At 39.1% G+C, this 16680-nt stretch overlaps 4 protein-coding genes across 4 annotated transcripts in view; 2 read left to right on the forward strand and 2 right to left on the reverse strand.

The window, feature by feature from the left end:
* LOC148727701 (uncharacterized) overlaps positions 1–1112 on the reverse strand; it is a 2160-nt gene extending 1048 nt beyond the window's left edge. The window contains exons 1-2 of the mRNA XM_088724843.1: positions 881–1112; positions 1–516 (exon numbers count right to left, since the gene is read on the reverse strand). The exon at positions 1–516 is cut by the window's left edge and continues 1048 nt beyond it. Of these exons, the coding sequence (XP_088580969.1) occupies positions 1–516; positions 881–994 (630 nt within the window). The 5' untranslated portion in view covers positions 995–1112. The remainder of the gene's footprint in view (positions 517–880) is intronic.
* Positions 1–7084, forward strand: part of LOC111330402 (uncharacterized) — a 17580-nt gene extending 10496 nt beyond the window's left edge. Inside the window, exons 2-4 of the mRNA XM_088724837.1 lie at positions 5434–5495; positions 6387–6442; positions 6944–7084. Of these exons, the coding sequence (XP_088580963.1) occupies positions 5434–5495; positions 6387–6441 (117 nt within the window). The 3' untranslated portion in view covers position 6442; positions 6944–7084. The remainder of the gene's footprint in view (positions 1–5433; positions 5496–6386; positions 6443–6943) is intronic.
* LOC148727702 (carbonic anhydrase 2-like) lies at positions 6907–8147 on the forward strand (the record flags this gene model as incomplete). The annotated part of the gene is made up of 2 exons (XM_088724851.1): positions 6907–7278; positions 7697–8147. Coding segments are annotated over 2 exons (471 nt in total), but the record flags the coding sequence as incomplete, so codon positions are not given.
* A 1599-nt stretch (positions 8148–9746) lies between these two features.
* Positions 9747–13366, reverse strand: LOC111319173 (uncharacterized). The gene is made up of 2 exons (XM_088724842.1): positions 13225–13366; positions 9747–11607 (listed from the first exon to the last, which is right to left on the reverse strand). The coding sequence occupies exon 2, from the start codon at positions 11559–11561 to the stop codon at positions 9864–9866; it is 1698 nt and encodes a 565-aa protein (XP_088580968.1). The 5' UTR covers positions 11562–11607; positions 13225–13366; the 3' UTR covers positions 9747–9863.
* Positions 13367–16680: the final 3314 nt, after the last annotated feature.

Raw genomic sequence — 16680 nt, forward strand, 5'->3', positions numbered from 1 at the left:
TACATAACCGCTCACATATTGTAGCCCAGCCTTTTGTTTGTTTGTCAATTCATGGATGGACTCATTGCTTACAGAAGATAACTTCTGTTTTTTTGAGTTTGCTATCATAGTGTCTGCCACCTTGGTTGCCAACAATGTTGCTGCATTTCGTGTGAGTCCTTTGAAGTACTTGGTGGCATTCAATGCAACAGTTCCATAAAAATTAGAATAAAACTTTTCAACATCTCCTTTCTTTCTTAGTGATTCATAGATTGTTTTGAGATAAAAGAATTCATCAGATCTTTCCTCTAATTCAAATGTCAATACAGTCAGCTCATTTTTAATGCTTAAATTGAACACCTTCCTTTCTTTAATACCCTGTACAGCCCTGTTCACCATCTCGGCGAGAAGGCTGGTTGTGAACAGTGTAGCGGACTCACTTTCGGTGTTCCCATGTTTTGCGGTCCTGTGTCTATCATATCCAGCTTTGGTTTTGTAGCTTTTCCCACATTCACAAACGATATGATAATTCTGGGCCTAAAAAGGGGGATAATAATGAATACACTGAATACATACCATGTAATAATGTAGAAAGTTCGGAGTTAGCAAAGTCTAGGCAAGAAATTGTTGTAGCAAAGGGTGGATTATAGCGAAACATCGTTCATGGTTTTGAGATCTTTATGGTCATTTTTCTTTGTTTTTGAATCCAATTTACTTTTTAAATAATTTATAAATGTACTGAGATCAAAATTCTGCAAAAAGCCTACACATTTCATGCTATTTTTGCTGGCTGTATAAATGCAAAATACAAGAAAGTCGTGACTGTTTAAAGAAACATTTTGAACACTTTCGAGTGTATTTGTCGATAATTCGAGTCAAAAATAAAATCTTCAACACTTACTAGGTTCACTGCTTCCGTGAAGTCATCTTGTATTCTCTCATCTTCTTCTAAAACATCCAAAATAGCTTCTAAATCATCACCAAACATGAACAGCCCGTCTGTCTCGTCCGCCATATTGCTTTATGATGTGCAGGGTCACGATCACGTGATGGACCCGTTCAACCTCAAAAGCGAAACAATAGACCGACCTTCTGAAGTTTGCCGGGTTTCATAACCAGTTCCCCTCTACTAACTATGTACAAGACTAGTTCCAAACGGTCGCAGTCGTTCTGCCATCTGATTGGTACCAGAAAATGTTTGTGTTTTTCTGCCCAATCAGAGTGAAGTGTGCTTTAGAGTCCTTTCGTGTGTTTTAACACGGACATATACTAATTGCTCAGTTGCTCGCTATGTTTGTTTGGATCGTGTGAGGGAGGTTTGCTTGAGGTGAAAAGTTTCAGTCTCAGCACACAATGTAAGAGAAATCGATCAGATTGTCCGCGAAAATCTTACCGGAAATTGTACTGAATACTTTCGCAGGTATCACTAGAGAACGTGTTTTAAAGTTTGCGAGGTTTGTATACAAGACGATGGTTGCAGTCAATGATATGTCGCTTTAAACGTTAAACGAAATTTAAGCTTAAATCTTTCTAGATTTTTTGCATAATTTTCTGTGACTGAAACTTTGCCAATCCGGTGAAGTTATTTTGTCGCACGGGCCACGCAGGTATGTCGAGCAACTTGCGCTTTCGCCCACGTAGCTTTCTGCTTTCTGTGCGCGCCAAAATCTAATCTTCGCTTTGTAGTAAACTCGTTCACAATACGGCCAAGGTTGCAGGGAACCTTAAGTTCGTGGACGACCTCCAGCAGGCGCTAAGAGAAAGCTTAGCTGTGTTTCCGGTTAGCTAATTAAAATCTGAACGAAAACTTATTAACGAGAACATCGTGGGAAGGAGAGATTTTTTCGGGCAGTTACCGAAGGGGTTTGGAAAGAGTTTAATCTTTCAACTGCTGTCTAGAGTGTTGAAATTCTTGAGCTAGGAAGGTCACGGATTCTCCTCTAGTCCCTTTGATCATTGGGAATCGATCCGATGCTGCTTTCAATGGGAAAAACAAAACCAAAGACCAAGAAATATTGGATGGAAAGGGCGGGTTTGCTTTATTGCAAATGTCAGCTTAGTAGTACAGGGTCACCTACCCACATCTAATAAGCAAAAGTTTCCACGCTTAGCTTTTCTTTTTTTTAAGCGAAGATGAGATTAGATTTTGGCACGCACAGAAAGTAGCGCAAGTACCAGTTGCTCGACATACCTGCGTGCATGGCCCCTGCGACGAAATAGATATACAGGATTGGCAAAGTTCCAGTTGCAGAAAATTATGCAAAATATCTAGAAAGATTTAAGTTTAAATCTCGTTTAACGTTTAAAGCGACATATCAATGACTGCAACCATCGTCTTGTATACAAACCTCGCAAACTTTAAAACACGTTCTCTAGTGATACCTGCGAAAGTATTCAGTATAATTTCCGGTAAGATTTTCGCGGACAATCTGATCGATTTCTCTTACATTGTGTGCTGAGACTGAAACTTTTCACCTCAAGCAAATCTCCGTCGCACGATCCAAACAAGCATAGCGAGCAACTGAGCTACTAGTAAATGTCCGTGTTAAAACACACGAAAGGACTCTAAAGCACACTTCACTCTGATTGAGCAGAAAAACACAAAGATTTTCTGGCACCAATCAGATGGCAGAACGACTGCGACCGTTTGGAACTAGTCTTGTAAGACAATGTCCTCAGGGGCTCTTCATGCCCCAACTTGAAATCGACTCAGCCCCTGGATCTCCGAGGATGGTTATTGCCAGGAAATTAGGATGTTACTTGACGATGTTTTTAATGTGTACAGGCGGGTCATTTTACTGTAAGGAAACTTCAAAGCAATGTTCGCTAAATGATTCTCGTGATAGGATGGGGGCAAGCGTGCTCTCTCCCTTTTTTGTGTCAGGTTTGTGACGCTCAAAGAGTTGTGCTGAGGTTTTGTAAGAGTTTCTTCTTTTTTTTTTTTGCAGAGAGCTATAGATTTTGACTTAAGTGACCTTAAATTGTACAAGGTTTTGTAGATAACCAGAAAATAGTATAAATTTATTTTTCTTTTAAAATACAAATAAATAACCGGGAAAAACTTAAGTAAAGTGGAATTCTGAGTAAATTTTACCAAACTGACCTTTATTCAGCCTTTATACCAAGCTTATTTACGTTACAAAACCAAGCAAGGCGTGAAACTTATATGAATTGATTTTAAAAGACAGGTCCGAAAACGAGTGTGGGAAAATTAGATTATTATTCTTTGATTACTTCATATTTTGTTTCAGCAATTTTCTGGTTTTATAGGTTCGATTAAACAGTTGTTCAGTTGTTTAAATCTACTTGAAGACGATAGCTGTAATTTAGCCGAAATATTGTACAATCATGCAATAGTTTAAAGCAAAAGCTCTTATTTGAAAACCTTAGATAACCTGGCTCTCATTTTATATATATTTTCTCCACATTGTAAGCTAGCGCTTGACTTTGGAATTCAAGGTTAAAACGCTCAAATCTATAGTGTCCTTTATCACTTTAAAACTAGATACTCCATAGGAGAGTTAAACTGATGAAATAAAATTCATTATCATGACAACAGCTCGTTCAAACAAGGAATTTTTTAGTCAATTTACTTTTCCTTCCTCTTGATACAGTTTTTTCCGCGATTAAAACTCTATTTCCGATTTTCAGAACGGTGTTGGAAGAAAATATACCTCCCTATTTGCTTCATCGCTTTGCGATTGTACATCAGGCCAATAATTTTGATCAAATCATTTATTCTCACTATGACCCTCATCATATAGCCGTTGTGATGTCTAAAGTAGATATTAGTTTCTAATGACAGTGACTTGCAAGGAGATAAAAATAAACGCACTGGGAGATTTATTTTCATTGGTAATTGGTTCTAACATGTTCACCAGGTAACATTACATGTATTTTGCATAGAAATCTTACCTTCGAACACTTAATTGCCGTATTACGGAATCAAATTTGAAACCAAAGGTACGTTTGCGAATAAGGAGAAACTTCATATTTTCCTTCTTCTAATTGGATTTAACAAGGCATTCTTTAAAGATCATCGTCAAACATGCTATGCAGAATTTTGTTTCTCGTTAATTCTTGCATTTGAGTGGCGCTAAAGCGTAGGTTAATTCATTATTTAACACCATCCAAGCAACTTAAAAATGGTGATAATTGTCTTGCTGTGTATGAGGGGAAATTCATGAACCCGCTCATTCTGCTGGTGTCGGTCAGGTTCGTTGCAATCGTTAGCTACTATAGCTTACTTTAATGCTATAAAAGACCAGGGGATGCACCCTTTGAAAAAAAAAGGTTTACAGCGCTTTACTCGAAGCAAAATCCTGTAAACGGTGGGATATAGAAAGGCCAGGGTTGGTGACTTGGGTGGGGCGCGGAGAACTCCCCCCTCCCTTGTCCGTTTGCAATTCAAACATCTTTATTCCACTCTTTCCACTTTCCTCACTCGTTACACAGTCAGAGAGAGAAACGTTCGCAGTTATTATCTCTGGAGCACCAGCTGGGATAAAGGTTGAGAGGATCATCTCTGCAAAAAATTTTTAGGGGTTTAAGTCCCTGAAATTCATACAAAACTCTTTGATCGTTTTCGGTCTCACATTTTTCCCTGACTTATCATTCGTACGACTTCGTTTGTTCTGGCAGAACCTCTGACCATGCCGAGTATGGGATGGGTCCTCGTCGACGATATTTAAGACTTCGATGGTAGCTGCCTTATTTGGGACAATCAGCGAGCAAAAGTTCCCTTTCATCGTTAGGGAATAACCGGTTCTGCCAGACTGAGTGTACGCTTTTGTCAGAAACGGTCCACGATTTTCAGGATTATAGAGAAACGAGAGTAAAATCACATTTTCATACATTTCCTTTCGTTGCCAGTCCATGGGAGATAAAGTGCTAATTTTGCTTAATTAAAAAACCTTTATACATATATCTGATAATATTTAATCGTTCGTGAAATGGCAATATTTTTGCCGCCAGAGATAATTTCACTGCACGCAATACACTCCCTCGTTTTTTCCAGAGGATATATCTGTGCGGACGATGAGATACGCGAGACATTTAACGTCTATTTTTTATTATTCCAATCCTAAACAAGCAAAAATACACAAACAGGCGGCCACTTGTTAAATATTCATATTTGCCATGAAAGAAACCAATAGCAGTCATCTCTTTTCAAAAAGCAAAATTAATCATTTTCTTGTCTCAGTGAGATCAATTAGCGGTCATCAAATAAAAACAGCGTGCGAAGAAGGGACTACTTATCTCTAGCTTAAAGGTGGTAACCAACTGCAAAGTCTGACGCCTTGACATTTATTCTGGTGTTCCTAACTTTCATATATGTGTGGTAACGCAAAAGCGACGCTGAGAATTCGTCAAATTGTAACCAAATTTTTCATATCATCATTACGATCGATTGTATTTCGAAATTAGTTTTCTATATTACTTTTCATTCCACAGAAATACGATGCTGGCAGCCACTGTACTGTTGGGCTTGGTGACCGTATCTGTGGCTTCGGAAGGTAAATTGACTTGTTTTCTGAAGATACATGTTATCTCTTGCTAAAGTTTAAGGGTTTACTTGATGTGGGGAACATTTTTGACAGACAGAAAATATTCAATGTTTATGTTAATGTAATTATTGAAAGTTGCCATCCCTTTTCAAAACACCCCTAGAAACAACAGGGGAAAACTCCCCCTAGAAGAATAACTGAGAAGTTAAAAGACAGCAAAACGCCATAGCACGAACACTTCACTAGTTAAACCCCTTAGCTATCCTTGAAACAAGAGGAGAGCTGTTCCCATTTTTTTCTTAACTCTCATTTCATTAAAAGAAATGTGTCCATGCAGTCGGGTGAGTTTGGTGTGAGTGAAAACACATCTTAAAAATGATTACTGTGAACAGAAACACCGTTACTTGGAGACAAACAATGATACTTGCTATGTTTGACGCTCACTCGAAATGTCATCTTTTTTTCTCATTTATCTATCGATACTCGTGCAATGTAAAGCCTTTCTTTCTGCCAGACATAAATAAAAAACTAGTACCAGCAAAATTTTAAGGAAATACTGACAAAAAAGTGAAGGCTACCTGCAGGAGCCTGGTGCTCTGTTCAAAGGGGGGGGGGGGGGCGGGGTCAAAAGTTATCACCCTAAGGAGAGCCACAATCAAGAGACCCACCAACTTGTACCTCGACTGAATTTAAAAAGAGGGTAAATTTAGGAGTTCCACAAACGAAGATACTGAACTAAAAAAGTCTTCAATGATGTTGAGGCCTTCTCTAGATAAGGAAAACTTCTCGTTTAAAATCAGTTCGAGTCCCACTTGATCTTAACTGGCTTAAAGAGAAGCGACATTATGCGGCGTAACTGTATAATAATGACGTACTTTCATTCCTTTTTCATCTTAACAGGAGCAAAGTGGAAATATGGGGAACAGTCACGGTACAGACAACAGGGTATCTGTAGTGTAAGTAACTTTGAAAAAGTACAGTGGTGAATAATTGTTACTATCCAAATTCTGATTAGCTACAAGTGGGAGGCTAAATCTTATTGGCATTACGTCATATCTATATGCAGTAGCTTTTGACCATGCGCACAACCTCAATTATCTGAATAAACCAGCATATGGTGAGTGAACTGTTAATCTTTATCGTAATTGGTCTGAAAAATCCATGAGTGCTTATTATTCCAAATATTACGATTTCCTGATAATGCTTATCCCATTTCAACTTTTCTACTTTGCTCGGGATGAACTGACGTGTTCTCAGCCAATGAACGTGCTGGATTCTTGCGGGTATATTGCTAATTTCTTACTCAGATCCTACCGTGCGATTGTTACTTAAATGTAACCGCTTGGCAGTGGAAGGTCTGGGATACAAACAAACGAAAACGTAATCTTCAGTTTTTGCTCGAAAATTCTGTTTGATGTAATCCTTCATTTCCCCGCTATCGTTGATATTCCTTACAGGTTATGGTCCACCTGACTGGGGAAAAGTTTCAAAATACTGCGACTTCACCGCCCAGTCCCCCATAGATATCGAAACTGCTTCGGTTAAGAAAGATGCAAATCTCAAGGAACTTCGATACACAGCCGATAACGAAAATGGAAAGGTCAGCGGAGTTATAAAAAACAATGGTCATGCACCAACCCTAGCTATTAACAAGCTCAAAGGCAAGGCTAGTCTCACCGGGGGTCCCCTTGGAGATAGCGTGTATATGCTCCAGCAGTTCCACTTTCATTTTGGTTGCGACGAAAGTGAGGGATCAGAACACCTTGTGAACGGAAAGGCATATCCTGGAGAGGTACGCAATAATAGCTCTCAAAACCCTTTATAATTATTATTTTTTTATTTTTTTTTCCATACGACCACAAACTAAACAGCATTCGTGACAAATTAGTCCCCTGCCATACGTGCTTGGAGACTGGTCTGAAATTTTCATTTCCCCTTTACTGCAATACAATTGAGTCTAGTTAGCCAAACCAAGATGACATTTACCAAACAGGGCACCTCGTACCCAAATCCCACAGTTTAATGCTTAGCCGTGGGAGGTGGGAGACTAGGAAATAGCACTGGCTACGAAGCAAACTGCGTTAAGCGTGGAAAAGCAAGTGGTTATTCATCGCGTGTGGCTCTAGTTTGGCATCTGATTGGCAGATCAGAGACGAACTATGTCCAAGATTGTACTTCATGTATAACGTTTTTCATTTTTCTTCTTGTAGCTTCATTTGGTGATTTATAATACGAACTATTCTGATTTTGATACCGCTGCGTCCCTATCCGATGGACTGGCTGTGATTGGCGTTTTCTTTGAGGTGTGAATTTTTTTTCAAGATTAGCTTTGCCTGACATTTTACTACAGAGGGATTTGGGAAAACAGAACAAAGTTTCCCTAAAAATAAAATCAACAAGCTGCAAGAGGTGATCAGTCCTAGTTGAGGTAGAGGAGTGAAGTTTAATTTCATCGCAATCGAGGAAAGGGAAAAATTCAGTGATTGAATAAACCATATACATCAACCACAGGCAGCCCAAGCTCACTACTAGAAAAGCGGACGTGACTCTTAACGTGTTGCGCAACGTTTTATATTTATAAAGGTTTGTATGGGATGTTATCGGTTTGCCTTAAAAGAGAGAAAAAAATGTCTTGTTTTGAAATAAAATGGCCTTACCTTATTGCTTTGTTGTTTTCTTTGTTGATTCCGAGCGTCTCAGGCCATTTTGAAGCGTTTTCGGCGAGTTAGCGCTATGTTGGTGTTCAACTGCTAAAAGAAAGACAAGGCCGGAAACCTATTTTAGAAGTGTCCGTCGCCCGAAGCAAATAATTCCGCCAAAAAATTACCACCAGTCTCGATTCCTCCAGAAAATCAAAGCAGAGATGTTGCAGTTTCATTTCCATTCACTCGATTCCCAATTCCTCCCACGGATCTTTCACTAGCGGTACTTTTATCTCCAGATCGATCGGCTATCCAATTTCGAATTTGGCTGCTTGAGGCATTTGCGGCCCGTTGGCCGATCGCACAGTATGTTGGGTAACAAAAATAAGCCCGGCGAGGGTAGCCAGCGACCTGCAGTCGACAAACAAACCAGTTAGCTCCCCTGGTCCCCTCGAGAGGTTTTGTCAAGACCGCATTGTTTTGATCACACATTTCCAATCAATGTTGATTGAAGTTTGAAGACTTCTTTTAATGTGCAGAATAACATTCTTGTTTCTACCGCAGTCTAAATCATTATCAGGAGGTAAACATTTTGAAATAACGAGGGGGCAAATGTGTTAACTTGACAAGGGCAAAATTGATAAAATTGAAGTAATAGGGGGTTGAAAAGGTCCAAGTGTCAACAATTTTGTCACTGATTGTAGGTTAATAAAATTTGGCTTGAAACTATAATAAGATAAATGTTGACACTCAATTAAATATGTGCTATAATTATACCTGCTTATCAATAGCCCATTTCCTAAATACCCTTGGCCTCATTTTCAAAACGAGTCTTGATGCTCATCTTCTCATGAGATAATAAGTTTTCATTCACATGCAAATTAAACTCATTTTCACAAGAATGGTTGAGCACCAGGCCTCGTTTTGAAATAGAGACCAACGGTAATTAGGAAATGGGCTATTAAAAATTATCACTGGTACAGTTTTTTTTTCTTTTTCATGAGTCATGAGTTTGCTGCATGGTCTACGAATACTGCTCCAATAAAAAGTCCACAATTGAAAGATATCACAGTTTGACAGAGTCTGGCACAAGAATAAATTGCTACACCTTTTGGTTTAGTCTTTGGCTCTCAGCTTGCTATAGACAAATCTTGTTATTTTGCTCAAACTTGCCTTATTATTGTATTTCAATGAGTTGACATAAATTTACACATACTAACTGTTCTGCACCTCTGCATCACATGATCATTCATTAAATCAGTAGCTAAGGTCCACTTGATCATGACAGATAAGATACTGGAAACTCATTAATATTTACCAGCAGGTAAACTGACAAATTATGTGTTCATCTTACTTTGACTATTACCGGTGTTTAAATTACAGTTGCCAGTCTAAGATGATTGAGTCACAAAACATGTTTGGCAGTAGTGTACACAATGAGGACAACATCTCCCCCCACCCCTTCCCCCCTGTTTTCTGACTGAGCCCTTCAAACACCCTTTTGCTAAAATGGCTTACATTTGAATCTCTAATGTTTTCATTATCATAATAAGCTCACTGTTTTTTTTTTGTTGTTGTTGTTGTTCTTAAACCACTGATTGATCAGTAAGTTCTGAAGGAAACATTAAATGGGTGTGTCCAAAGAGAGCAGGAGGGCTTCACCCTTTATTCCTTCTAGGTTCCTTTTGCTTATGGTTTTGTTGAGAAAAGACAGAATAAAGCATTCTAGTTAACCTTACAATTCAAATTCAAACAGTTCCTTTGTTCCTTTTCCAACTTTTTCAAAGCTCCTCTTTATAGAAATCAGCTGCTTCTCAGTAAACTGATATTTCTCATTATTGAAGATTTCTTTTTCCAGGGTGTCAAAGATTGCTCCTGTTTCAATATCTACATGAGAGAGACACCAAGCAAATTGCTGTATATCTCTTTCACTAAAATCAGACAATTCGTTGGCTAAAAGTGAAAAACATAAAAGTTGGTAAAACTTTTTGCTTCCTTTGTTGGCCTCAACAAATCCTTGCAAGAGCAACAGTTTTTCTTCTTTATAAAACACACTGATGCCACGCTGAGATACTACGGCTTCAATTGAGTCAAAGAGCCCACTATCTGACTTCTCTGTTCTTGCCAGACACCATGCAAGCTGGCATAACTGAGTACTGGCAATATGTTTTACACTCCTAATGCACAACACGTCCTCAATTTCACTGATTAATTTGTCATCATGTCTCTGAGCAGAAAAGAATGAAAGTAGGATCAACACAAGTTCATGTGTGTGGAGTGTTTGAACACCACGTTGAAACAACTCATCCTTGACAACATCAAATATCGCTCCTGAAAAATGTCTCTTACTGAAACTCCAAACAATATCCAAGATTTCAGCATTGCGTAAATGCGTCACACCCAGGGACGCAATTTTATGATCCAATGACTGGAAAAATTCCTTGCTACCTTTCTCAGCTTTCCCAAATGCCCATAGAATTTTAACAAAATCAGTTTTGTTTAGATCCATCATGTCTCTGCTTATTACTTCTGCCTCAACTTTGTCAAACAGTTCATCAGCTTCCTGTTCCTTCTTTGCAAATGACCAGACAAACTCTGCTATAGGGTGACTGTTCATTGAAGTCATGTCTCTTGACAGAAATTCTTCCAACAAAGCTTCAAATAACTCTACAGAACCATTACCAGCTATGGCAAATGAATACAATATCCCAGACAGATGATGATCCGCAAGATCGCTAATTTTAACATCACCATTTAAAATGGCTTGTTCAAACTTCGGAAATATTGGACTTTTTGTCATGTTGAGGTTTGCGCATCCATTCAAAATCTGAAAGATGTTTTCATTGTTAAAAACTGACATGCCACAAGACAGGATCTTTTTCTCACAGAGTTGGAGCAGTTTTTTATGTTTTTCTCCATTCATTCCTAGGCTCCACATCAAAACAGCAAGATTCTGAGGTAGGCATCTGTGTAGTTTCTCGAAAATACTATCCAGTAAATCAATGTAGGCATTACTTTTCCCTTGTTTCAGAACCTTCTTCTGTTCTTTATCTTTTTCTATGATCTTTGCAATATTAAAGAGTATAGCGATGCGATTCACAACATCAGTCATATATTTAACCTCCATGAGAAAATCAAGTTGCTTGTCAACTGTTTCCAGTGCATCAATTTTTCTCTCAATGATCATTTTCACTTTGGTTGGACGGAGGGACTTGAGATCTGTTGAATATTCCGAGGCTGGAGGAAACACTAAGACACTTTTACTGTTCACTGTTACTATTCTAACTCTACTTGATGCCCATGAAGCACTGAATATGGCACTAAAATTTTGGTTTGTCCATGCAGACAACTTGCGAGTCATCCATGGAAGCACAAATTGGGGTCGAAAATGTGAAGTCAGAGTTCTCATTCCAAAGAAACCAAACATCCACATTTCTTATCGCCTCTTAAAATCATCAGCATATCATATATCAATTATTCTGAAAAAAAAAGGAATCACAAATAAATGACTTATAATGGAGAAATAAATTACCTTATTTTTTTCTCAGTTCATGAGTGGGTGGTATTCTACAAATCCTGCAATCTGATTGGTTATGAGAGCAGGCAGTATTCACCCCATCTGGCCCGCTCACAGTGGGCGGTATTCATTTTGCTTGAGTCACTTTGCAGAACATCTCAAGCTTTGTTGCAATTTTTCACAGATTTATCTCATTTTGTCAGCTGGGCAGAATTATATAGCAGACTTCGGTCATGACCTTTTGGCGATAAATAATATTAATTCTTTCTTTTCTCTCGCTCTCAAATCACTTTGGTTTTTTTGGCAAAAATTATTTCAAAATAAATTCTGTGGTACTACATTTGCTTATAAAAAGATTGAAACGCGGCCTAGAAACAATTTGTTAATTAATAATCCTTCACAAAAAGTAACTTAGAAAATTAAAATGAAAATAGATGCAGTTAATGACTACACTAATCAATGTGACTCTCAATCGTTAACACCTGAATTCTTTAACACAATTTGTTTATTTTTGAAACATTGAGCAAAGTTTTGAGTTCTATAAATACTCTTTCGCCTATCCTTTGCAATTCCCTTGAATTTGGACATTTCAACCGTAAATTTCACAACAGTAACGAAGGAATTCGATGAACAAAAGTCGCATTAAATCCCATTGTGTCTAGCTGAAAAGAGTCTCATTGACTTCAGCTTTTCAGTGGAAGAAAAACCGATTTACACGCACCATTACAGAAAACAAACAAGCAGACTGACAACTCCAAAACACACATTTGCATTCACCTACAATTTGACTTTCCGTGACATTTTAAGACGGAACAGAGGTAAATCTTCAAAGATTAATTGTCATTGGAAATAAACAAAACTTTTCCTAAGATCTCTGAGTATTTTTTTTTTTACGAGAAGATCGTTGCATAGTCATTTAGCTTGTGAGTGTTTGTCATACCAGTACTGTTGTTTATTTAAACGCATACGCTTTTTCTCTTCAATTGACAGGTGTCACATTATGACAATTACTTATCAAAAAAGTTTCAAAGTTTCCTCAGAAGCCTTTTAAGTTACCTTTACAAATAAAAATGTTTCGGAGAAAGCTTTCTCTTTTTTTATTTTTTTTTTTGGGATAACGTCTGTTATCTTTATCATCCACTCGCTAATAAATTGTTAAGTTTATGGAGGATTTTCCCGTAATTAAACTCTTAATTGTAGCCCTAAATCATCTGGGGTATTATGGCAATCATTTTTTTATGTGTAAGAAAAAAATAAAAATGTTATTGACCAGCATTGGTCGGTTCGTATTGGGAAAAACTGTGCTCGAGGTCTTGGATACCGCCCGAGGCCGTGGGCCGAGTGCGGTACTCAAGACAGTGGGCACAGTTTTTCCCAATACGGACCGACCTATGCTTGTCAATAACATATATATATATATATATGAAATACCCTGCCAGCTTTTCAGAGCCCAGTTAATAAAACATGGAAATTGGAGTTTGTTACTATCAGCACGCCTCGCTCTTGAAGGTTTCGAGGTTTGTTTGTTGAATTATAATAAGTATTTGTCTCAAGACGAGTCTAAAGTAATTCATAATACCTTTTATCATGAAAGCTGGAATAGTAGAATAAAGGGTCCCAAATTTAACGCATATCAGTGACATGTACCAAGTTGTAGATAAGTACAGTGCAACCGCCATCTTGAATGTGTGCTTAGTGACCGCTTACTCTAAGATGCCCAGCCACCCTCCCTGCCTTTGTGGCACCTTGCTGGTGTAGGTAATCTTGATGTTGTGAAAATGTTAATCAAACAAAATGCAAACTTCGAAGCTCGAGTAACAATAAAGGCTGCAGACGAAATTTGGGAGGGTTTGACACCTTTGTGGTACGCTGCTTTTTCGGGTCACCTCGACGTTGTGAAAGTGTTGATCAAACAAGAAGCAGACATTGAAGCTCGAGCAACTATAAAGACTGGAGACGAAATTTGGGAGGGTTTGACACCTTTGTGGTACGCTGCTTTTTCGGGTCATCTCGACGTTGTGAAATTGTTCAGCAAACAAGAAGCAGACATTGAAGCTCAAGCAACTCGAAATACTGGAAACGAAATTTGGAAGGGTTTGACACCTTTGTCGTCCGCTGCTGTTTCTAGTCGTCTTGATGTTGTGAAACTGTTAATCGCACGAAACGCGGATATTGAAGCTCGAGCGACAAAAAAGATTGGAGACGAGGTTTTCGAGGGTTGAACACCTCTCTGGCTGGCTACTGATACAGGCAATCATGATGTCGTGGAACTGTTAATCGACCTAGGTGCAGACATTGAAGCTCAAGGAACTTTTAGGAGCAACGATGCTAGATCAATTTACGAGAGTTTTACACCTTTGTTGGCCGCTGTTTCTTCAGGTAATAACGATCTTGTACAACTTTTAATTAGAAGAAATGCAGACATCGAGGCTCGAGGCTCGTGTAAACTTGAAAATGAAGTTGTTCAGGGTTGTACACCGCTTTTACCCGCAGCTATTGAAGGTCAACCTGATATTATAAAACTGTTAATCGAACGAAATGCAGATATTGATGCTCAGGGGACACTTAACGTGGAAGGAAAAGTTATCGAGGGTTATACACGTTTGTTAGCCGCTGCTATCAAGGGTCATCTCGACGTTGTTAAATTGCTTATAGAACGAGATGCAGAAAGAAGATGTAGCAATGTTGAAGGGCAACCACGAAAAAGAGTTGAAAAGCGGAGAGAAATGGACTAGCAGTTGACAACTATTCAAGGGCAACTACCAGATAAAGATGAGCTATTCAGAGAAAGCGCACAACAGCTAGCAAATGTTCAGGGGCAGCTACATGAGAAAGATGAATCACTGACAGAGAACACACAACAGTTGACAAACGTTCGAGGGCAGTTACATGAGAGAGAGGAGCAACTGAGAAAGAGCACACAGCAGGTGACTGATGTTCAGAGGCAGCTACGAGAGAAAGATGAGCAACTGAGAGAGAGGACACAGCAGTTAACAAATGTTCAGGGGCAACTACGAGAGAACGATGAACAACTGAGAGAAAGAACAAAGCAGTTAATAAGTATACAGGGGCGACTACATGAGAAAGATAAGCAACCTGGAGAGAACACGCAGCAGTTAACAAATTGTCAGGGGCAACTACGAGAGAAAGATGAACAGATGACAGAAATGGCATCGCTATTGACTAATGTCAGAGGACGACTGCATGAAAAAGATGATCAGATCGCTAATTTGCAAGAATTAGTCAATTCCTTGCTGGACCAACAAAGGGTGAAAGAACAGGAAATAAATGAACTTGAAATAACTCTCTCAGAAGCTCAGCAAACCCTAATCGAATGTTCGCGCAAACATTCACCCGACTGGATCATATCACGGGATCAAATTTAGGTCACGGACACATACCTCGGCGAGGGAGCCTGGGGAAGAGTTGTCGAAGGGAGCTTACGAATCGATGACTTTCCAGAGGACGACGAGGTCTCAAAACTAGAAGTAGTTTATGCGTATGCGCTACCAGGTGTGGCATTATTTCGTGCGTCATCTTGAAGGAGGTGACGACTTCAGAAGAGCTGTTTTGAAGTCGTCTTCGCAGCAACGCGTCGAAAGGTGCGTTTTGTTCGGAATATTTGCTGAATCTAACGCTTAATCCCCAGACACCTTCCAAATATACTAACGGGAGCTTTCCAGTGAAACAGTTTTTCTTGAATGTTATTTACGCCATATCTCTTATTTATCAAACAGGAAAGAGGTCAAACGGCGAAAACAATGACTCAAGCCCTTCAAACGCACAGTGAGGGAATGAATAAAAAAAGGAATTGGCGTGTTAAGGTCAATTCACAAGAGAGATAAACTGCAAAAGAAACTATAGTCTGATTCATTCAAAAGTTTTAAGATTTTATCCATTCACTGGCTATAAATCAGTTTTGAATAGTAATCAAATGTTCTTTAAACGGTTACGAGTAGTCACAAGATGCAAACTGAAACAAGCGATGTGAAGATTCAGTCCGGATATACGAAAGATTTTGTCAAGGAATCGATCCAACCACTAGTCCGTTGAAAGTAACAATCTCATCCGGTAACTGAAGAAAATCAGCAAGCTTGAAAATGTCATTTTTGTAAAATCGAAATTCAGCTTTGTACTGGTCATTTCCCAGCTCGTCTAAATCGAATCGATCATACTTCTAGTACCGAAAGTCTCGGTTTTTTGAAGTATTGGCATCATACAGCAAAGTAAACTGCCTGTCGGTGATAAATCCTTTTCTGTAGGCATATGCGATATACTCTCTGTTCTCTCTGAAGTTCGGCATTTTAATCAACACGTTAAAACTATCTAAATAAAAAAAGTCAGTCTGCGACTTCAATTTGGCGGGAAATCTCTGCGTCGACGTCCGCAGCTCGTAAGTTAAAGTTGGCGCGCAATGCTCGCGCAATGGCAAACGGCAACGACGAAGTCGATGACGTCACATAAAGTTGTCGTCGAGAAAGAAGTCATCGATTCGTAAGCTACCTATTGTGGCTGTACCGTCGCCGTCAAGCAGATTCACGCTTTGATTCCTTCTGATCATAACCGTGAAATGTTTGAGCGAGAAATAAACGTTGCTTCACGCTGCCACTATCCTTGTTTACTTCAGTTCATTTGTGCAACAAGAGAGGAAGAGAGTCCTTTGTTCGTAACAGAGCTCATGGAATCAAGTTTACGAGCACTGTTAGGACAACGACCTCTTTCTCTAAATGAAGTGTCTGTCATGTCTCTAGATGTGGCTCGAGCGTTAAACTACCTTCATCAAAGGAAACCATCCCTCATCATTCGCCGCGATGCGACATCACCAGCGCCAATGTGTGGCGTCTATGGCGACAAGGTGACCAGTGTCGGATTATGGCACATGAATAAAGGCTAAAAATTTCTAAAGAAACTGTGGTACTGCGTCGGTGGGGATAACAATGTAATTAGGGTTATAACAACTCAGTCGAAATGTGTAAATTGGCCACCGTAACAAATAAAAAAGTTGACGTTTCGAGCGTGGGCCCTTCGCTGACGA

Source organism: Stylophora pistillata, chromosome 6 (genome assembly GCF_964205215.1).
Source record: "Stylophora pistillata chromosome 6, jaStyPist1.2, whole genome shotgun sequence".
In the NCBI taxonomy this organism is placed as follows: Eukaryota; Metazoa; Cnidaria; class Anthozoa; order Scleractinia; family Pocilloporidae; genus Stylophora; species Stylophora pistillata.

Bases quoted from the DNA above. Each gene is read 5' to 3' on its own strand.
- LOC111319173 (XM_088724842.1), bottom strand. From the start codon at position 11,561: ATGTGGATGTTTGGTTTCTTTGGAATGAGAACTCTGACTTCACATTTT.